The sequence below is a fragment of the Neopelma chrysocephalum genome, unplaced genomic scaffold, assembly GCF_003984885.1.
Source record: "Neopelma chrysocephalum unplaced genomic scaffold, ASM398488v2 Primary Assembly neopelma1_80b, whole genome shotgun sequence".
Taxonomy (NCBI): Eukaryota; Metazoa; Chordata; class Aves; order Passeriformes; family Pipridae; genus Neopelma; species Neopelma chrysocephalum.
The window spans coordinates 10,161,652-10,185,508 of NW_020897742.1; the positions used below are offsets into that span (position 1 = coordinate 10,161,652).

The 23,857-nt window shown below is 37.4% G+C and overlaps 1 protein-coding gene across 4 annotated transcripts in view; it reads left to right on the top strand.

Moving 5' to 3' along the window:
• The window catches only part of PXDN (peroxidasin), a 93,880-nt gene that overhangs the window by 29,360 nt on the left and 40,663 nt on the right, over positions 1–23,857 (top strand). For 2 of the 4 annotated variants that reach the window (XM_027690244.1, XM_027690246.1), the window contains exons 4-10: positions 5,590–5,661; positions 13,079–13,150; positions 13,671–13,742; positions 15,742–15,911; positions 18,380–18,497; positions 21,861–22,030; positions 22,976–23,248. In XM_027690244.1, the coding sequence (XP_027546045.1) occupies positions 5,590–5,661; positions 13,079–13,150; positions 13,671–13,742; positions 15,742–15,911; positions 18,380–18,497; positions 21,861–22,030; positions 22,976–23,248 (947 nt within the window). Of the gene's footprint in view, positions 1–5,589; positions 5,662–13,078; positions 13,151–13,670; positions 13,743–15,741; positions 15,912–18,379; positions 18,498–18,702; positions 19,046–21,860; positions 22,031–22,975; positions 23,249–23,857 lie in introns of those variants that run through there. The other 2 variants (XM_027690245.1, XM_027690247.1) reach the window with 2 other exon arrangements.

A 23,857-nucleotide genomic window follows, 5' to 3' on the forward strand; every position in this document is an offset into this window, starting at 1 on the left:
ACACATTACCTGTTTTTCCAAGCTGTGTTTGATTACATTTCCTGGACTCATTTTTATGTGTATTGTCTTTCAGTAATAACATTGTTTAATCTATATACAGTAGGAGGGCAAAGAATATTGAACAGACTGTCGTCAACGAATGATTAAAGTCTGTGATGGTTGTATTTGTTACAAGATATGTTTGAATGGTGGATCTGGTAGTGTAGTACATAAACTTTAAGAATTGAGGATGGCTAAGCTTCTTCCCATAGTCAGCAACTGTACGAAGATTCTTCTTGGTTCTTATTAGTTCTTTGGTTTTGCATGCTTGCCTTTGCCTAGCTGTAGTAAACCTGAAATAAAACTCAACTATGCAGTGTGTGCAGTTCAGTGAAAGAGTGAAGAGAGATAACTGAACTCTGATCTGTTTTCACATCCATGTAGCAATGGTTGTCAGTATCTATATTGTTAAGAGGAAAATCTTTTTGTTTTCCTGTCGTTCCCTGGAAAATTTGTACATAAAGTTCAATGTGATAGTTTATTCAACTACAGAAAGCTCTTTAAAGCCACCCCTTGTTTTGCAAAAATAAACTTTAAGATTTTTTTGCCTATTTCAGTGGTTGTAATATGAATGTTTAAATTGTACAACCTTAAAGTTATAAAGTTGCTGGTACTGGTCAGGTTAACAATACAGAAGGCTTAAGTGTAGCAAATCAATACTGTTCAGCAGTGAAAGTTTTAGCTGAGTAAGTACGTGCTAACTATATTCTGTGAAATGAAGGGAACAAAGCAGAACATTTTTTCCCAATAGGATTGTTCAAAAGTTAGAAATACTGCTCAGAATGTATTATTATAAAGTCAAATCATCTGGAATAATTGAGGTTTAGTATGGTCTGATCCTATGGATATTTGCAAACCCAACTTGTACTGTCATGTTTCATAAAATGAGATCATTGGTCCCTGATGTTACTTGTGTTCTTATGAGAATTCAAGTACTGGATTGCAAATGGTTCTGAAAATTTATAATTCACTGACTAATTTTATAAAACCTATAATTTCTCAGTGTCTCTGACTTAGCAAAATGTGAGTAAATATAAGTATAAAATCTATAACAATTAGTAAACATGAATATATAATGATGTATAAAATATTGGCAACTGTAGAGTTATACATAAATTATGTAAGTATAAAATATAATGCAGCATATTTTTTTTTACAATAGCCAGTTTCTGAGAGATAGATATAAAGACCCATTCCTTTATGTCTGATGAACATCAGTTTATTTGCTTTCAGACAACATTATTTTGAAGGCCCTAGAATTTTCGAATGCTTTTTTGTACTGTTTCTCTCTGAAATTGAGCTTAGAGTTTTATGAGCAATATATGTTTTCAGAATTACCTGTCTGAAGGGCACATTTTGACAAAGAGTAATGATATTTTCTTAATTTTCTATGCATTAAAAAAAATTATCACTGTAGAAGTTGGTCTTTACATTATAAAAAGAAAATTGTGCGTGTACAATTTTTGACCCTTACTTTTTAGGACTTTTTGTTATCTTGTTCTTTATGTAATTGAAATTTTGATAGTTATAAAAGCAGTTGTGTGTGATTTTGCTGTGCTGTTTGCGGTAATGTTGGATTCATATACTAAAAGCTGGAAAAAAAAGAAATGTAATTATTGTTTTGCTGTGAAACCAAGATGGTACTTTTTTTTCTGCCTTTCTGTCCATCTGTCTTTATTTCATATACCTTAGTCTTGGTAATATGGTTCTTTAATAAGCCTTCTCAACCTTAAAAATAGAGATGCAGGTAGTTTTGTGGAAACTTGGTAGGATAGTCCTTCCTGACCCTAGTTTATTCTAGTCAACAATTTATTCTTCAAGAGAGATGATGATTGGGAATTGAAGGTAGACACATAATACCATTTTAATGTATAGAATACCAGAGGATTTGGAATTAGAAGTGGAAAAAATGAAGAATTTAAGGAGAAGATAGGAAAAATATATAATATAGATTAGCTATTAAAGAAACCTTTCCAGATAAAGAGAAAGTATTTGGTATTTACAGAGCAGTGAACTAGAAGACAGTGTGAAGGAAGTGATAGAAATAGGAATGGAGGCTGAAATTAACTTTGTCAACAACATTGACACCTGTTCACTTAGTATGAAATGGAGAGATGAGGAATCAGACATGAAAGTATTGCCATATGCATGTGGTAAATGGTAATAAAGACTATATGAAGTGTATCAGTTCTGGAAATACTAAAAGGGAGCATACAAGTTCTGTTTTGTGTCTGGTGAATGAAGTAATAGTGGTAGAAGATGTGTTACAGGTTTGCCAAAGTGCTGAGTTGCTGAGCGCACCCTTCCAAAGTGAGATTAGGTCACATTTCCTTCTGTGCCTTCTGCCAGTGTTGCTGTCATGGTCATGTGACTTTTTCCTTTGAACACCTGCAGTGGTTCCAGATCTCTTTTCTTTGCAATTTGTGTTGCTAATTTCACTGCCTCTTTCATGTTTCTATATAAATGTCTCTTTGCTGTGTTTATTTACTTGTCAGATTTAACTCTATTAAAAAAATTGCCTTTTTTTCCCTTCAGTTCCAAACAAATGTATCTGGATCTTACTTTCCTTGAATCCCATGATTTTTAATGTGGTCCATTAAAAAAAACCAACCAAACCTTCATAAGGGATCTAGCAAACATTTTAATTACAGCTACTTTTTTCCCTAATTTTCTGATAACTGGTTACCTATTTGTTAATTTCCTAAGTGTGTGACCAGTACTTCTGATCTTATCAGCCTTGCTTGCATTGCTGGAAAAAAAGCTCTTCCTTTTTTTTTTTTAACACTTCTGAAAATAATTGTTAGTAATTGCCAGAAAATGATTTAATGTCCTAATAGAATATATCCCTTTGTTATCTTAATCCACTGTTTATTCATTGTTTGTAAAATTCTAATGATTCAGCTCTGTAAGAGAACTTTTAGGTAAATGAAATGATAAATTGCTTTTTCTCTATCATACTCTAAATTTGTTTTCTGATAGTGCAACTGGGATAAATTTTGAGAATGTTTATATTAAAGATCAGCACAGTGTTTACAAAGTTACTTGTTTAACACAATATGTGCACAGTAGCCTTGTAGAGAGACATAAATATTTCTTTTGTCAGTAATACTTATCTGTACTTTGTATTCTGTCATCTTTCCATTTGGCAAATATTTATATATTTATATATTTTTCTTTCTATTACTATCTTCAGAGAAATAGCTACACAACTAAATGGAAGTCTGCTTAACACATCTGTCATAGGACTTATGTTGTTGTAGCCCTGGGGTTGCTGGGGTTTCTCTGTGAAGGGAGGACGTGATGGACTGAGGTCAGCTAAGTGTCCTGCAGCTGAGGGTTTTCTGACCAGAATGGAAAAAACTGTAGTTTAAAGCTGAGTCCCAAATAAAGTCCCACCTCAGTGGCTTGGTAAGAGCTGCAAAAGGGGACATGAAAGGCTGCTCCCTTCCCTGCAGTATGGTGGTAAAAGCCTGCAATACTACAAAGTCATTATCCCAGTCTTCCTCTAACCTGCCTCTGATTTTCACTCTCTACCTTCTTTTGTCTGCAGAGAGTAAATAAAATCATGGTTACATGATTGATTCTGATAAAACTTTTTTAAAAATTGCATTAATTCAGATTTCTTTAACAAAATTTCTGAAATGCTCACAAGAGATATTTAACTGAGGTGGGTTTTCAAAACTGTCTAAGCCCACTTTAGTTCTCTGGTCTGATCAGAAATTAAGTACTCAGGAATAAGAGGAATTTCCATACTGCTAAATGAAGTGTATTCAGAAAGATAAATAATACTTTAGATGTTCAGTCAAAATTTTCGAAGGAGTGAGAAGAAATGGTGCATTTAAAATTCTTGTGAGAAAATAAGATAGGAATTTAATATCATACAAAGAGGAAAATTAAGGAGAGACAAAACTGTAATACTGTGATCATCAAATTATTTGGCAAATCTAGGTCAAAACAAATCTTTGAATACTTATGAAATAATTTTTTTTCAATCAGAATAAAAACCAGTTCCACATACAAAATGCGTAATACATCTATTCTTACTCTTTTCAAAATATTTTTAAAGTTTTTACGGTAATTTCACATGACAGTAATTTTTGTCTGGTTTAATTTGTTCATAATTTTGATCATTTTGAAAACCTCAGAATTTTTTACTTGCTTGTTGTCTGTTCTTGGAAGAACTCTGCTTTTTATTCAGATGCATATCTATGTTAATGAAGCACACACAAGTCTCTGTATATTAACGTTTTGGATTCTCAGCAAGCAGTGCATTGGAAATGTTAATTTAGATTCAAGGCAAGGATGCTACTCCATATTGTCACCCAAAGTTGTTATTAGTTGAATATCAAATACCTACAACTTCTTTCCTTGTTAAGGCCTATTGTGAAATGTTGCCCATTGTCACGTCAATATAAAAACCGCCACCAACTCCATCAGAGCCAGTATTTTTTCTGTTGCATCGAAGAAGTTTGCAATATTTCCAGTAAGTTATGGAAAACTGTAATAATAGAAAAGCCAAAACCACTACTAATAAGATGCCTGCTAAGTTATTTGTGGTGCAAAGTCTCTTCATTCCCTTTTCATAAAAACCCATTCCCAATTAACTGAATTTCAAATCATTTGTCAAATAATTGTGAAAAAGTTTTTAACCACGAACTAGTTCCTATCCTAACACAAAAAGAGTGACTGACACTGAACCCCCTGAGTATTTCCCGAATATTTCCATTTGCTGCCTCCATGCAGAAACTGCAGTCATCAGCTAAACTGTGTGATTTTTCTGCAATACCCCCTCACTAAACCATCCTTGCCCTTAAGAACATGATGAACGTGAGCATATACACGTGAGCAATACATCCTGATGTATTTTAATTCTGTAAAAAAGACAATGTGATCATTCTGGTACTCTGCATGTATTTATTCTGTTTATATATAGAGTATCAATGGGGACCTAATGTCCATGTTCTACACAGTGATAAAACAAATATACAAAGCTGCTTTATGGATGCAATACCAATATTATAACTTGTATTTTTTTGTAAATATTCAAAAGGTGACACAGGCAGAGTTAGAGAAATTCTCACTGTTTGTTCTCCAAGTCCAGTAAAAATACATATTCCAATCATAATTTGAATATTTTACCAGTGTTCAGTTGAGATTTTTAAAGAAAACAAGAGGCTAGTGCCATTCCCCAGTGTGTTCTGGTAAAGGCACTTCTAATGCGATTCTGTCCCACTGAGTTGAATTTATTTTGACTTTTGACAAATGAATCAAGCAAACGAGGGACAAAAAACCAGTAAGTAATACCGTGAGCACTGGGAAGCCCAAGACCATCTGGGTTAGAGCCTCAAGGCCTTCAAGGCCCCAGAGTTTTTTTCCTTAGCAGACATTTGGGATGAAATCTCAAGGACAGAGTATTTTAATTTTTGTTTTGTATTTTTTTTCCTAATATGCAGTTGAAAAACTGTCTTCATGTGTCAACTTAATTCTTCTTTTCCACCTTCATGTAGCTCTTGTTTGTGTACTAATATTACTGATTGTTTCTTGTTTCAGCTATTTGTACAAGAATGAAATCCAGTCAATTGACAGGCAAGCATTTAAAGGACTTGCCTCTCTAGAACAACTGTAAGTGCCTTTTCTCTTCTGTGCTGTCATCTCCATGGTTCCCCTGCAGAGGAAAAGTGCACGCCTTGATCCGCACATCCTACCCGCATGCTCTGCATGTCTGCACTCCCTGGGTTGTTGGGCAGAGAGCCCTATAATCATTTGCATGTAAAAAACACAAGTGATCTCTGTGTCAAATTCTTCATTTCTGTGTTTGTCTTTTATTTGTGATTTGCATTCCTGGTGTCCATACACATAGCTTTGAAAAAGGAGAAGCATTATTGTGGAAAATGTTGAAAACTAATGTGTATTGCTTAGAGAACCTTATTTCATTCCTCTAGGTTTTGTAATATTGCAATTTCTTTGACTGCAGCAGTTACTTTGTTTTATGGAACATAACTAAGGCTGAATTAGACTCTTGAAGTTTAACTCAGTTTCGTTATATTTGAAAATGAGAATAGATTTTTAAATTAAAACTTTACTATTATTTATATGTTAATCATTACAATATATAGACATTTAAAAAGTAAGAAAGTTTGTAATTTGTAATGTAGATGTTTCATTAATGTCCTCTAGGAAGACTGATTAAAATCATACTTCTTTTCCTGTATAATGACTGAAGAATAATTTCTATTGAAAAATAATGAAAAACGCAGTCCTTAGTATGACAAAACCCGATTGTATTGATTCCCTAAAGTTCAACTATATTTTGTTTTACAACTACTACAAGAAAGAGGTTGAGGCATTGGAGCAACTCCAGAGAAGGGCAATGAAGCTGGTGAAGGGTCTGGAGAACAAGTCCTATGAGGAGCAAGTGAGGGAAGTGGGGTTGTTTAATTTGGAGAAGATGAGGCTCAGTGGAGACCTTATTGCTCTGTATAACTACCTGAAAGGAGGTTGTAGCGAGTTGGGAATTGGTCTCTTCTCTCAGGTAGCAAGTGACAGGACAAGAGGAAATGGCCTCAAGTTGTACCAGGGGATGTTTAGATTGGAGATTGGGAAGAAATTTTTAATGGATTGGGTTGTAAGGCATTGGAACAGGCTGCCCAGGGAAGTAGCGGAGTCACCATCCCTGGAAGTGTTCAAGAAATGACTAAATATGGCACTTTGAGGGCATGGTTTAATGGTGAACATGGTGGTGATGCTAAGTTGATGGGTAAGATTATTATCTTACAGGTCTTTTCCAACCTTTATGATTCTGTACTCAGAAAGCATTGCTATACATTCAAAGAGCTGTAAATAAAGACATAGTGGTTTCACAGTTTGAGTACCAAATAACAGTAGTAGACCAATGAGTTTTGTCGTGTATAAATTTGGGAGGCTGAATATAAATTTTTAAGCTCCTGAAAGGTATCAAGTTTTCTGTATGTACCAGTTTCCTTGTTACTATAAATCTGTACAAAATCATACATGCTCATTTTAGAGGGCAATAAATGCCTTTTGAAGGAAGAGCTTCTATATAAAACAAAAGTTTTAAGTATAAAACATATATAAATATATAATTTGTTTCCTTAATGCCTTACTTGTCCTCCATGTTTTACTCCAAAAATGATTACTGCAGCATATTGACAGCAACTGGTAGGACTTACTTGCATGCTAATAGCAATTCTTAATTTCTGTATAGAATTTGAAATACTGAGGCCCATTTATTGAAGTACTAATATTTCCAGAATAATGTTTTTCCTCATGCCACAAACCTTATATGCTGCAAGTGGCAACATTTGCCTTTTTTTTTTTTTTTGCTCTGTTTCCTCTTGATCTATGTTATGACTGAATAACATAAATCACTTTGAAATATTAACACCTTTTCTGTTAGATTGCAGTTAAGCCTCTCTGCCCACAGTGATGTCATACTGTATCAGCTTAAGCTCAAACTTTTGAGACATCAACATTATTCTGTATGAAAATAAGTTTTGAAAAGGATTTGAGTCTCATCTCTAGCTGGGAAGTATGGAAATTGAGCCTGGCACAACTACTGCTCAGTGCCTACCCTTGTGTTATGGCAGCACCTAAGTTGGTCTGGTGAGCTGCTGGGGCGGGGGGGCAGTTACTTCCCCACTGGATGTATGTCAGAGAGCTCACTGCATTTTAGAGCCCTTCTCCTGGGCAGATTCTAAACAGAAGGCTTGTCAGGTAGAGAAATGGGAACACATAAAGCCAGTGGCAGGCACGGAAATAAATTTAATGGAGAGTACTCATTGAGATTTTTAGTTTATGAGAGATTTTTCATTTATGCATCTTTAGCATAAAAATATGTTCTGGCTCTATAGGGTCTGTTTTATCACATTATCTTTGGAGAAAAACTGTTGACAAGACCAGAGTTACTCTTGACAAGCAAGTTCCCAAGAGTCCTAACTTCAGTTTCAGACTGTATCAACTACTCAGTTGATGCTTCTGCATTTGAGACCTCTGTGGCCTCAAGTTATCAAATACGTTTTGCTACTGGTTGTGTTGACTCTGCCAAATGCTCTTCTCAGCACTCAGCGGAGTTCTCAGAAGTAGATACTGTGGTCCAGATTTCAGGGAAAGACTTGTTTCATAATAATTTCTTCTACTCGAGTGAAGCAGAATGAACAGCAAAGCAAACACATTTCTGGTGATTGTCGTTGTTGTTAATTGACAGAAACTAAATACAGTTAGATTTAGGAGGCCTGTTGCACGTATAAGGGACAAAAAATCCTCAGTATTTACTGCAGCTGGCAAATTCCTCCTTAAACCTCTGTGGCAGAATTCTTAGCTGCTGATGTAGTCAAAATAGGTTTTCCTTCAGAAATTTCTGCCAAGGGAATAAGATCCTTGATTCAGATCTTAAAACTCATTTGTGCTAGAGTAAATTCTGAAAAAATTGGTATTTTAGATACTCAAACACACTGAGCCATACATATTTCGTCATCTAACTTGTCAGTCACAGCTGGGCATAAGGGAGAAAGTCATCTCATGAAAAGTAGCCATTTAGTACCAGTTTAGACACTGTTAAATCTGCAAGACATATGTGTAGGTCTGGGAAATGCATCACAAAGCTGTGGGAAACTTACATTTTTTTGGAGCAGCAACCGGAAGGCAGAGAGCACTCAAAAGGCAACAAAAGCTGCCTCTATGTGCTGGTGCTTAGACAACTGCTATGTGCTTCTGTATGCCTGTGCTTAGACAACTGAATCCCACCTGAAATGTCACAAAGACCTGGCTTTCGAGGTCATGAATTTGGATCCCAAGATCTAGCTCTAAATGCAGTCCCTTTCCATATGTATGTACAGTGCTTTTCTTCCAAATATCTGTTGTATTTTTTGTGGACAGCTTAAGAGCCGTATGTATCAGGGACAAAAAGTGTACTCTGCAGTCCTTAACTGGAGAGATAATGGAACTATTTAAATGTGTTTACCTAATCTTAGTGGAATACTAGTTACGCATTTTCTTTTAACCTTCATATTAACATACTAATTTTGCTCTTTATAAGCTCTTACTAGAGTTATGCTGTAGTTTGTGTACCTATGAACATATTTGGGGGGGAAATTAACAGACAAAAACATTAACTTACATATAAGTGATGCAACTTGTTATATCATTTTTTCCCCCTCAATTCAATTTTCAGCTTTGAAAAGTTGCTAATTATTTTTTTAAGTTTTATACTACAAAGAGTTTCTGATTTTTGCTTAACTATGTCAGCAGTTATGCACATTTAACACAGTGGAGCCTGCGTAAAGTTGCTGCTAAAAACACCTATGGTAAGGAGTAATGAAAGAGAATTAATTGATAAACAAACAAACCCAAAAGTTATGAGAGGGGCTTGAGAAGTACATCCTTCTTATTCTAAAAGAAGATCAGCTAGGGACAACAAACTGGAAACAGGTATTTGTCTAGCCTTATTTTAAAAGTCTTCAAGGAGAGGATTTCATAATCTCCTTAAGTATCCTGTTCTAGTATTTTGTGTCATTACCATAACACACATTTAAATCTCTTTCCTTGTGGTTAAAGGCTGCTACTTCTTGTCCCTGGGCAGGGAAAGCTCTTTGATAAATGTGGGAAATACATGTTTGTTAATTCTCTTTCAAATAATCAAAATGACAAACATGCTATTTAAATTCAGAACTTACTTGTCTGATGGATTGGTAACTACTTCCACTAAAATGTGGTGATACTATTAGGAATGAACAATTGGCATATATGGTAAAAGTACTCCCCCACAAAAAATACAAAGCTACAGAAGATATAATTCTAAATTTAGTGCTGTGAAAAATACCACTGGGACTGAATTTTATTGTAAATTTTCATCCTCCAAGATTAGTAATAAGAAAGAGAAAATCTATACTATGTTTATTTGATAAAATCTTTATCTTCACCTGTGAGTGTTTGGTTTGGACTTCTTTTTCTTATAAGTATTTCTTTTCCTTCTGTTTCATTCTTAATAGTGAATTTAGAATTAAAAAAGAAAGACATATATTTAAAAATCACTCTTCCATGCTATTTCTATAAATGTTCATTCTGAAAGTCTTTTTAATATCAAATTTTTACATGATATTACTATTTTTAGAGTATTTTGTAATCTGAACATAAAAGATGCCTGTAAAGGTACATTAGAGTGAGATTATTTCCCAAATATGACTGCCTTTGAAGTGAATTTCAAATCCAAGACATAATTATATGAATTAAAATATTAAAATATTTTTTAAAAAGAAATAATGCAGTATATAGAAGAACATAATGAAAGTGGTAAACCTAAGTGATAAAATATAGGTCATAACGCCAACAAATTTTTTATTCTTTGTATTTTAGACTTACAATGCAATCTGGTTTCTACATCTCTTTACTTTGAATTACACTTGTTGCTAATTATTTTGTCCAGATAATTAACGCCTTGTTCAGTCAATAAGTTGTATGACAAGTTGCTCAGGATTTCTTTAAGTCATAATTTAAAGACCTGCAAAACCCAACTAACTTGTTTAGCCCAACTAATATGATGCACTTAAGAGTATTTTCCAGCTGAAATTCATGATTTTTTTTTTTGAGCTGCTTTAGACAGCATGATATCTGATGAGGAAAATTAACTGTTGTGATGTGCTTCAGCACCTGAATTATTTGTATCTGTGATGATTTGAGGTTGTAAACAAGACAAGGTTTATAACAAAAATATTTTTTAATTTGGTTGGAAAAACCAGGTGAGCTTTCAGGCACATAAAGTATTCATTCCGTTTGTAAGAATAGTAGCCTTGAGTACTAAACAGCTGCTATGAGCTGTTGCTTTGAGTTTCGTGATGTACGCATCACTTAAACCATCCGAGAGGTGTTCTTCCTTTTTCACTCTTTGCTTATTTCACTTCCAGTTCATGGCCCTGAAGAAGGGTATTTGTGCCTTCATGTACCTGCTTTTGCCAATGTTTTTTGTTGTTCTCATAAGAGGTGTTACTTGTACCTATAAATCTTTCCTTGTCAATGCTAAAGTACAAGAGATTAATTTATTGTGAATATAAAGAGATACGTTTGCAAGGTGCTCATGAAGCATAAAAATGCAAGTAGAATTAACAAAGTTAAAAAGGAAAAAATCACTGCTGCCTGCACAAGGAGTAGTGGATGTAATTTTTTCCAAAATCAAAGCTGCATCAGAAGTAATGAACCCTATAGTTGTGCCTGGTATTTCCCTTCATCCTCTTTCATTGCAGTGATCCCTACCTTGCCTTGCCCCCTCCCAAATGCTGCTGATGCTGGGGAGGTGAATGAGCAGAGCCTTGGCTCCTGGCAAGATGTGCCTGCCTACCTCACAGCTGGGCCTTGCCCATGGGGCACATACCAGCTAGTCCTTCCTCAGGGCTGGATCTTGAAGTTTCTCTCTTCTCTGCTGGCAATTCAAATGAACCTTGCAGGAAATATGTCTCTGAGATATGTCTTTTTAATTTAGAAGAAATTGGCCTGTATTTTCAAAAGGGAGATGAAAACTGGCACTCATAGCATAGTGATGGACTTCTTGTTTCCTTATGCAAACAAGATCATACTCTATGCTCAATACACTACATGGTCACGTGTTGCACTGGCAGTAGGCAGACTTGACAGTGTGATGTGCCTGATCACACCCGTGCTGATTTATTGGCTTTTTCTGTGGTCCCCATTCACTGCTCCCTGGCATTGCTTGCTGGCTCACGCTTGGCCGTGCTGCTGCTGGCAGGAGTCTGGGAGGCTGCCAGGCACGTGCCTGGCTTCCCTGCTGCACACGCTTTCCAGAGCTCACTGCAAGGACTCTGCCCTAATCACCGCTTCTTCCCGCTTTCCTCGCTCTGCAGTGACCTTTTGGCTCAGATCAGGAGTAGAGCACATGTGGTGTTTCAGCACAAGTGATTGCCTACATTCTTGACCTTTTCATGCTGAAGGATTAATTTTTCAGGAAACACTGGGCTCTGAGTTGTCCTTTTTGTTTTTAAATGATGGGCTTGTTCTTTCTTCAGATTGCAGTGATTTCTGTATATGCACATTCTCCAGATGTTCCTGAGTTTGTCAGAATTCAAATAGGAAATTTTAGGAGTTTTGAATACATTTGGATATAATCAGGATTCAAAGTCTATAAATAATTTTCACAGTTACTTGTGCCAGTCTTATCTATTTCATCTTGTTTTCTCATCTGCAAGGTTATGTAGTACCTCCACAATATAGTCAATGCTGGAATGATCCTGCATTTGCAGTCCTTTTCACAACAGTTACAGATTAATAGTCTGGTTAATTATCTTGTTGTGTTAACTTTCAGTTTTACAGGAGTAACAGCTGTGTAATATTTGTTACTGTGTAATATTAATAGCTTACATAAGCATCAACAGAGCATCAAACAGAGCACAGCTGTGGTGGTTAATTGTATACCAATTGCTGGGTAGCCCTTTGTATAAAGTCAAATTAGTCAAACTTGGGTTTATGTTACAAATTTGCCTTTTGAGAGCATTAATACTTTAAATGCTTGTGTTCCTGAACTAGAGAAGCTTATTTCTCATAATCATCTGAAATTTTCACTCACTGAAAACAGTTGTCTCCTAAAAATGTTATTCTGTTGAAATTGTGAATGTTTTCTAAACAGCCACCAATATTTTTCCTGTAAAAAAATAAAAATTTTCTTTTTTCGATACATTTTTTCAAGCATGCATAGTAATGAAAATCACACTTGGCAAAAGAGTTTTCAAAGTATTATCTCCAAAATTGCTAAAGCAGTGGTTGTCAAGCAATTTTTTTTTGCTCATGTATGTGTACACGCACACACACACACACTCTCTACATAGTGATCTGCAAACTCTTGTATTTCTCAGATTCAAGTACGAGATTCAGATGGTAACAGAAAAAAGTTAAGCTGCTACATCACTTCTGCCATTTAGAACTGTAAACAGTGCGTAAACAGTAACAAATTCTTTAAGATATGTCATCTTCATTAAGAAAACTGTTACAGTATTCTTTTTGTTTAACATATTTTCAGATATCTGCACTTTAATCAAATAGAAACGCTGGAACCTGAATCCTTTACTCATCTTCCAAAACTTGAAAGGCTGTAAGTTTGTTTTTCTTGGGGTAAGATTCAGAAGTCAACTTGCTTCTTTGTTTAAATTAAATCAAGTGTTTGAAACTGGAAAATAGCATTTTATGGTTGCCATGGGTTACTTTTAATCTAAACTTTATACTGTAACTACTACATAGTGAGCCTGACCTTAGAAGCATGCATAAGTGAGCATTGCATGTGGTATATTTTTCTATTGCAAAACTATTTCCTAAAGAGCTGTGATCAATGTTTGGCCTAAAACAAATGTTATGAATGAAGAATTAGAAAATAAGTCTTTTTTTTTTAATTTCTCATTTGAATGCTTATGAACTCCCTTCCTTTTGGTTACTTATGGGTTCTTTTTCCCCATACAGACATAATTACACCTTGGAGGCCACTTTAAAAAACAGTACCCAATTAGTTGCTGAAAAAGGTTTTTGGTTTTTGTGTTTTTTTTTTTTTTAAATTTTCTAAGACTACTTTTTCTCAAAATACCTGAATTATTACATGCATATTTCTATGTTTTTAACAGATTTTTGCATAACAACAGAATAGCTCATTTGATTCCTGGAACATTTAGTCACTTAGAATCTATGAAGAGACTGTAAGTAAATTGAATTCTTACTCAACTAAAGAAAGTTTAAATAACCCAAATAGACTGTCTCTCCTCTTGCAATATTTCTCTTCCTTGTAAATGCTGTTCATGATTGTTTTAAATATTAAATAATTTTTTCTTAAGCTGTGCTCCAGTTGTTTATGTGCATAGTTTGAGACCATTGCCTCATATCTTACTGTCTTTAGTGTCTGACTAAAGTTTATTTCCTGTATTGAGATTATTTGTAATAATGTGGTCTTGTTTTATAGACTAAATAATATATGGATTGTTCTTTGGGTTTTGTTTTGTTTTTTTTTCCCTCCTCTTGTCTATGTCTTACTGGGTGATCCTTCTGTGATGTCTTTCAATATTTGATAATTTGGTATTTTCTTTTGGTTTACTTGTCCTTATCTGATGCTAAAAGCATGGTTATAAGAAGGTGCTCAATGATTTAAGAATATAACTATTACTTTCCATTCTTATAGCTTATATATTTCAAGCAACTCCAGAAGCCAGTTCTTCTTGAAATGACATTATCTTGGAAAACTAGAGGGTTTTTAGTCCCTCAGTAACATTTGAAAACTTGAACTGAATGAGTACCATTGTAAGATGACTTTCAGAGGGTTTTCTGCCCTTCACTTTGGATCTCCACTGATCTAGGATAAACATTTGTTAAATTATCCAAGACTGGTGTTTTGAGAAAGGTAGTCATGCATTCATACCCACCTTTCCAAGAGGACTGCTGAGGCTGTGCAGTGCAGTAAGTTGCAGCACAATCTCCACTGAGAAAAGAGATTGCAAGGGATGCAACAGATTCCGTTGGTTTAATAAAGTTGTGAAATCTCACCTCCAGCTGTGAAAGTCAGAGCACTGTAAATTTTGATGATGTATGCACCTTCCAGTAGTAGCTGCTCCACTCATACCTTCCTTAGATTCTTCCGTAGTTCAAATGAAACAAAAAAGGAGGGCTTTTTACATAATTCCTATGTAGAGGGGAAATTTAATAGTGGCTGCTAGTGGAAGAGGACACTGGGCTACACTGACCTGGTGTCCTCTGGCCTGGGGCAACTTATCCCTGAAAGTCACACCCTGACTTTGAGTTCCAGATTAAATTTTACCATTAACATCTGACATAGTGAGAGACATTTGTACAGTGACTTTTAAAATAGTGTTGCTTGTTCGTGTCTGATTTTCATAGGAGAACAGAGAAGAAACTATATGTGGGCATTTTTGCAAGAGGTTAAGAGAAATATTAAAAGACAAAATGATCTAAAAGTTTACTTCCACCAAAGATAAACCAAACTAAGGTTGTTTTGCCATGCAGTTTTATTTCCAGTCTAGATACAGATATATTTAGATTAGTACAGATTTCTGTACTTAATATTTTCTTTCCTACAGGGCCCTCTACCAGAAGGTGCAGTGCTTGATGTAGTAACAGGGCATTTCACTACTGGAAAAAAAGTCAACAGAATTTATGGATTCTCGTTATCTGCAATAGGCAAATGTTTTACAAACATTGACCCTCTGAACTCAATGAGAGCTTAATACAGAAATAAAACTGTGGGTCTTTGTCTCATTTGCCTGATCAGCAAAATGAGAAGTTGTAAAAATGTCAGGGTAGCTATGAAGTTGCTGTACTAATAAGTATTAAACAGACAAAATTAGGGAGAATGGTGTAAGTTCCTTATTTAAGCAAAGTTTGTATAACATCTAAATAAAATCTGATTTATTCACTAAATGCGAGGGTTAAAAAGTAACATTGTAGATGCTTACTGTGATGTTTGGATGCATTCTGTGATTTTTACTGCCTGTGCAGTAAAAATAATACACATTTTTCTAATAAAGGCTACCAGAGTGCCTATAAGCAAGTAACCATCACCTGCGTTGCATTTTGTCCGTTGTCTATATTCACAGGTAAAGGCCTTGCTCCATTTACAAACCACGTTGATCCTTAGCAAAGTAGTCGAAGCTTGCTAACAGACTTGTGGCTGCTTTGTGTTTTGTGCAGGCGTTTGGATTCAAACGCTCTTCACTGTGACTGTGAAATCCTGTGGCTTGCGGAGCTGTTGAAGACGTATGCAGAATCGGGTAATGCTCAAGCAGCAGCTACCTGTGAGTATCCACGAAGGATCCAGGGAAGATCAGTGGCCACGATAACACCAGAAGAACTGAACTGTGGTGAGTTTGCCACTTCCTGATGGATCCTTTAATGTGTTACGTGTATCTAAACTGTATTTTTTTTATTCTATTCTATTTGATAACACTGGCCACCTCTGGTTAATAAGAAATATCCCTCTGTTTCTTCTTTATTTCTGTGTGTTTCTGACAGAATTGATTGCTTTTACCCTTCAACCTATCTTTAATGAAACAAATACATCCATATTTGAAATTTCTCCTTGAGGAGCTAAATGTGATTATCCTGAAGGAGTTTAATTTTCCTTTTTATATTTCAGTTTTGATCATAACCAGATTTTCAGCTATGGTCTTTGGTGTTGCATTAATACTGTTGTTATCCTTTATTCCCTTTTATGGAAGGGAAAAGAAACAAAGAAGGTTTACTGAACTGCACCTTTTGACACAGTTCTTGCTGTTAAAATTTTGTTGATATTGTTGGAATCAGGTTTGGGCCACTGAATCTATTTTTTACTCATATATAGTTATAAGGAGTGCCCCAAACAGGTACTGAAATCCTCTGTCACTGAGGACTAATGAATAAGCACCTTTGTAATTCTTTTTTTTGTCGGTATTCCTTTATCTTAGGGGTGCAAAAACTTGGCCCTATGGGCACCCTGGGGTTCAACCCAGCACCTCTTGTGTGCTGAAATCAAAATGCAGATTTGGATTTCAGTAAAGCTTTCGATACTCTCTCTCACAGGATCCTTCTGGACAAAATGTCCAGCACATAGCTGGATAAACACATCATGTGGTGGGTGAGCAATTGTCTCACAGGTCGAGCACAGAGGGTAATAGTGAATGGGGGAGCATCAGACTGGTGACCTGTCACCAGTGGGGTCCCACAGGGCTCCATCTTGGGCCCTGTGCTCTTCAACACCTTCATAAATGACTTGGACACAGGACTGGAAGGGATACTAAGCAAGTTTGCAGATGACACAGAACTGGGAGGAGCTGTTGACTCCCTCGAAGGCAGGGAGGCCCTGCAGAGAGACCTCGACAAATTAGAGGACTGGGCAATCACCAACCACATGAAGTTCAGCAAGGGGAAGTGCTGGATTCTGCAGCTGGGATGGGGCAACCCTGCATGTACCTACAGACTGGGAAATGAGATGCTAAAAAGCAGTGCCATGGAAAGGGACCTGGGGGTCCTGCTCAATGGCAAGTTGAATACGAGTCAGCAGTGCCCTGGCAGTCAGGAGGGCAAACCGTGTTCTGGGGGGCATCAGGCAAAGCATCACCAGCCGGTCGAAGGACGGGATTGTCCTGCTCTGCTCTGCACTGGGATGGCCTCACCTGGCCTTGAACATTTTGAGCAGTTTTAGGTACCACAATATAAGAAAGATAGTAACTTCTTAGAGAGGGTCCAAAGGAGGGCAGCGAAGATGGTGAAGGGCCTTGAGGGGAAGCCGTATGAGGAGTGGCTGAGGTCACTTGGTCTGTTCAGCCTGGAGAAGAGGAGACTGAGAGGAGACCTCATTGCAGTCTACAACTTCCTCATGAGGGGAAAATAAGAGGCAGGCACTGATCTCTTCTCTGTGGTGACCAGTGACAGAATCCGAGGGAATGGCCTGAAGCTGTGTCAGGGGAGGTTTAGGGTTGGATATTAGAGAAAAAGTTCTTCATCTCCAGAGAGTGGTTGGGAGTGGAACAGGCTCTTCAGGAAAGTGGTCACAGCCCCAAGCCTGACAGTTCAAGAAGCATTTGGCAATACTCTCAGGCACATGGTGTGACTCTTGGGGATGGTCCTGTGCAGGGCCAGGAGTTGGACTCAATGATTCTCGTGAGTCCCTTTCAATTCTGCGTATTCTGTGATTCTGTGATTTTTGATCAAGCTGTGGTCATTTGCCTGCCCAACCACCTGTTGAAGCCGAGGTATAAAATAAGTGAATTGTCCTTTTGGTTATGTGTTGGATATAATTCTGATCATGAAAATTATGATCATAAGCACCTACAAGGTTCTTGAAATAGGTATTACAAAGGGTATTTGGTGCAAGAAGAATTCACATGGCATCCTACCAGCTCTCTGCACATCTAAGGAGCCTGAATATGGAAACTGCAGGAAGTAAGCTGTACCAATTATTCTGTCAGAGGCAGGTTAGACATTGATACTTATCTAGAGGAAGTTATTTTAAATGGCACTTGTGCTTGCTGCTCTAAAGTTTTTCCTTCATAGACAAATTGAATCTCTGTTAAAATAAATAAAACAGCCACTTTATAACCTGATACAAATTTGCACAATCTATTTCCAGTCTGCTAAAAGGTCCTAAGGAACAATGGAGGAGATCAGTAATCCCACAGTCACTTTTGGATCAGGAAAAGTGCATTTAATTCTGATTAAGCATATACATATTTTAAGTTAAAGCATTTGTGAAAACTATTTTTTACAAGGTGTGTGGAAATCTTTTTATTTACTGTTTTTTGATAGTTTTAAAACAAGTAAGAGTTCCTTGTATGTTTTATTGTTGATACAGAGAGGCCAAGAATTACATCAGAGCCTCAGGATGTGGACGTTACCTCAGGGAATACAGTGTACTTCACTTGCAGGGCTGAAGGCAATCCTAAACCAGAAATTATCTGGCTTCGAAACAAGTAAGTTTAAAAGAGGAAGAGAGAAACTTGATGTAAGTATGTTTGCCTGTCTGTGTGTGCATGTGTGTGCATGTGTTTCATGTACATTTCTGGATGCTTGTTCGCATGCTCAAGGAATTGTTACAGCAGAAACCTCTTATAATTAATAAGCATATGAAGTGATAATGGTCTGTATCTTTTTTTGTTAGTAGATCTAAACACTTAAGAGCTGATAACTTTAGAAAATATTATTTTATTACTCTTGTACTATTTGTAAGGTGTTCGGTTGTAGCTATACCTGCAAAGCTTCTCACACCTGTAATACTAAGTCATTTTATGTATAAGTACCAGGCAATCCAATGTGTACATGTTGCATGTACAGTCTGTAGATTACTTAGTGTTTGCATATGCTTTGAGGCAAAGCAAAAGCTACTTTTTTAAAGGAGTCCAGCTGGATAAGAGTTAGGTCTTCCTTGAGTCCCAGCTCTTCGGAGGTAGCATTTTCCAAGGTGTAGCTCCATTCCAGGAGAGGAGAAAGAGGGGTCAATTTCCGGGTACATGGAGGGCAGGTAAGTATTTATAGGAATAGGGTAATTCAGGTCAGAGAAGGTCTCTAGTGCAGCCATCTGCTCAAAGCAGGTTTATACCACACTGCTTTATCCAGATGGGTCTTAAAAGCCTCTATGGCTGGAGGCGGCACAAACTGTATGGGCAACCTGCTCCATTGCTTCTCCTCGCTGGAATGGAAAGAGGGTTCCATAAAGGATGACTGTCTTTCAGCAGTACGAGGGCCAGCCTGCTGCAGGGTGAGTGCTCAAGCTGTGCCCAGAGCCTGGCTCCCTCCAGCAGCACTGGGCACAGCACAGCTGAAACAACCATGTGGCAGCACATCACCGTCCTTAAACTGGTGCGAATTTACGATGGACATGTGGATTGTGAGTTTACCACTAGCTAATCGAACTTTGGCTTAATAATGCTCTTACACAAATGGAGAACCTGATCTATAATATAAATTTCCTCACATTTTTTGTAAAGCATTTTAGTTTGTTAGATTCTGATAAAATGGAATGATGTAGAGTCCTGGTCCTGTAGTTTTTTGCTAATGTCAGTGAGAACCCTGTGTGCAGCAAGGGTTCAGGATTTATGGCGTATGTAAAGAACAGAGACTTGAACTTGGATGGTGTAATTATTTCATTAAAATTTTCTTTGGCTCATGTACTTTTTATAATAAACAAAGAAAACATATATTCAGAATACACATATGAAAGAGTTTTAAGAAGAAATTTGAGCTTGGGGTGTGGGATTATTGACTCTGGCTTGTTTCCTGGCTGCATGAATGAGAGCAAAGCTCTTTGCAAGGTAGCTGAGTGTATCAAGATTTCAGTCAAAAGCCATTGACCTGTTGAGCAGTATGTTGAATAGATCAGTAGACTGGGTTTTGTACACAGGAGGTGAGAACTCATTCCTTCCCTGTTCTTTATTCATCATGTAGTGAGGAGTGAACTGAGAAACAGTTCCTTTAATAAAACGCCCTAAGACTTCTTAGTTAACGTCACAGAAATGCATCCATGGCATAATCTGAAGACCTCAATTTATATTTTAAACCAATACAAATTATAATCAGGTTCATTGGTGCTCCTTAAACAATCCAGGGAGAGGTTGGTACAAAGATGGTGTCATGGTTTGAAAAAGCCCAAATCCAATTCTGATTCCTAGCCCCCCACCCACATCTCAACCCCATGTGAGATGGGTTTTCCAGACAAAAACACAAGACTCAATATGGGGGGAAAGGAATATATTACAGGACTATACAGCAAATAAATACTATAATACACTGCATACAGTCTTAACTCTATATCTATCTCTACCATGACAATAATATTTACAATGGGCCAAATCTCTTCTTCCTCCAAATAAAAGTCCAGGAGAGAAGAAGAAGAAAAGACCCCTTCCAGTCTCTGAGCAACAGGTCTCTCTAGGCAGCAGGCTCTCTTCTTCTCTTCCAGGCAGCAGTAGTAGTTGCTGGCTCTCTGCCAGCACACACGAGGGGGTCTCCAAGCCCCTCGGCCCTCCGTCCTCAAAACGGGGGTCTTTCCATGGACTGCTTGACCCCAGACACGGTTGCGCCACCACGGTCATATCACGAAGCACCGGGGTCTTCGTGACGGTCTGGTATCCTCAGGGGAAATCAAGCCCCTTCACAGAGCTTCCATGCTCTGACTCAAAGATGGCTGCCAGCTTCTCTGAAGCTGCAGCAAGGGGGGGGAAGCCCAAGGTCACCCCCTCCACACACATTCCTTTTGCTGTCCTGCCTTATCTCTCAGGAGGCTGGAGCTTCTTAGCTCCTCTCAGCAGTGCATACTGCACTTTAGGACTCCTCTTAGTCCACCACCCCCTCCTCTTTCTCGGAGGGGTCTCTAGCGAGTTTGGGGGTTTTGGTTTGTCCAGTTCTTACCCCACAAAACTCTGTTCCTGCTGCTGGCTCGGTTCTCTTCCTGCTGCTGCTTCTTCCTTCTCCTCAGACATCTCTGTGTCTTCCATAGCTGCATACCGGCATCTGCTGCTTTTCTGGTCTTTATCAGTTGGCTCTTTGCCACTGCTCTTCGGACACTGCTGTGTCTACTGCTGCTCCGTCTGCTCCCAGCGTCTCCCAAGGCTGCCTACCGGGAGAAATTCTCCCAGCTCTTAGCCACAGGCACTCAGCCCAGTTCTGAGTCCCTGCAGCCCCCCAACCGGGGGCTGGGGGGGGCAGAGCCCCCTAAGGGGCCGGAGCCCCAGCTCCTCGTGGCTCACCACAACATGGCCACCTCTTCTTCTAACAACAAGTACCACTGCTTCTTTTCCGGTCCAGAGAGATATGTTTATATTTTGCAGGAGCAATGATTGGGTCAAACCCCAAGGGTCACCACCCCCTGGGGGTTACCACTTTCTGAGTTTCAGGGGGAAAAACCTGGCTCAAACCACTACAGATGGTTTTATAGCAACTAACCTCTCTCCTAGTAGAAAGTATCTTGGGTGTTGAACTTACATGATATGCTTCCAGTGGAAACAGTTTAAATTGTTTTACCAGCTAGAACAACCTTAAAGAAAAATGAGATCAGGTATGTCTGTTTTGTTCACTTTTTTCTCCTGTAAGCTTTTAGTCATAAAAGTATTTTAGCTTTTTATTTTGAAGATGTAATACTTGCATAAGCAAAATTGTTTCATTTTTTGTTTTTCCTCTTCTTCTCGTTAGGAGAAAATGCAAAATTCTGTTATTTTACTTAAGAAATGAAAGCCCCCCCCAAGTTATTTTGGGTGATTTATCTGTTGGATTTTATTATTTGCCAGTTTTCTGTGCTTGTGATTTAAAGGTTTAACTCCAGCAGATTCTTTTCTTCACAGTAATGAGCTCAGTATGAAAGAAGATTCCCGTCTAAACTTGCTAGATGATGGCACATTGATGATTCAGAATACTCAAGAAACAGACCAAGGCATTTACCAGTGTATGGCAAAAAATGTGGCTGGAGAAGTGAAAACTCAGGAAGTTACTCTTAGATACTTTGAGTCACCAGGTAAAGAACATCAAGTCTGAATTTTGCATTCAGGTAGAGAATTGTTTTGATAATAAGATTGTTAAAAAATAAGATGCTTTGGCTCTTATATGTTCTTGACATGCAGATTTGTTGTCCTTGGGCATCTTAAGAATTAGATCCTGGAGCTATAATATTCCTATAACAAAAATCCAAATCAGCTAGTTAACTAATATGTTTATTGTAGTATGCAATTTTGATGATAATCTTGTAGACTGTAGAAGGGTTAGGAAAAGAGACTGTTGCATTGTAACATTGGTCAATGCAATAATGTTCTCTCTGGATACCTGAAAACCACAATCTTCTGAACAGGCTACTCATGGAAGCTTTGGCACACCCTGTGTAGCCATTGTTGCTCAAGAGCTTTTTACCTCTGTCTAGCCAAGGCGTCATGCTTGCAAGCACGGAATTCCTGACCAGGACTGTAATGTTTTTGAAAATCAAACTTTGCTGTGAGAACATTTTGTTTTGACACACAGCATCAGGTAAACTGAAAATGTCCCTGCAATGCCAAGTACTCGTATACTTGGGAGAAGTTACTAAAATGTTGCTTAATCTGTTTTGTCTTTTGTGCACTTATGGCAATTTTTAGCCAGTTTGTTGTCTGGGTCTCAGTGTCTGTGCCCCTGAAGAGATCATTATAAAGATCAGCATAGGTGAACAAAATGTTTGAAAATTGTTTTAATGGGAGTTAAAAAAACCCACCAGTGCAATTATGAGCTTTTGTTTTTTATTTATTGATGTTTGTAAATGTCAGATTCGATTAGACTTAGAGCAAGGCAGAGTTTGCACCAAGATAGAAGTATGTTGGAACAGAGCTTTAAAAACCCCACTAGACGTCCCAAACTATTGCAATATTTGTCTAAATTGTCTAAATTTGTCTATGTGATCTAAAAGTCATATTTAGGCATTGCTGTTTTCTCACAGCCCGGCCAAGTTTTGTGATTCATCCACAAAATACAGAAGTGCTGGTTGGAGAGAGTGTTACCTTGGAGTGCAGTGCGACCGGTCACCCTCAGCCACGAATTACCTGGACCAAAGGCGACAGAACACCTTTGCCAAATGACCCTCGCATCACAATAACTCCGTCAGGAGGACTTTATATACAAAATGTAAAGCAGGAGGACAGTGGCGAGTATACCTGTTTTGCAACTAACAGCATAGATAACATCCATGCGACTGCATACATCATAGTCCAAGGTAGGTAATGTTAAGCTAGGAGTGATGTATTACTTGAAATTGTGTGGATTTGTCTTTTTTTTTAAGTATTGACAGAGTCAAACTAAAAACGTAGAGTTTTTACTTTTAATTGCACTATTGTAGTGAATAAGAAAGTTGCTATACTTTTCACATAGAGTAAGATATTACATACTGTTTTCCTGAAAGTTAAGTTTCATTGATTATTGTCATTATTTTGATGTTTTGAAATGTTTATTATTTATTATGTTTTGTTTGCATGGAGGAACAAAAAGTGTCACATTTTTGGAGGATTAAATGTTTTCTGTGACAGGCAGCAAACAGAGTACTAGAAATGGAGTTCTGAATAAAGATCTGTGCTGCTTTTCTTTTGTAGACTCTTCAGTGAGTGTAGGAACTCTGATGAGTTTAATAGAAACTATCATTCTGCCAGCTGAAGCACTAGCTTTTCTGCAAAGCAAAAGTCAAAGTACTCTAAGTTATTTTGATTGCAATAATTTTGGTATTGTTTGTCAAAACTGTGCTTATAGAGTATTTGAGAACAATTATCAAAAGTCTCCTGTGTATTTAGATAACATTTTTTGCACATACTTTCATGCTGGAACTTTAATT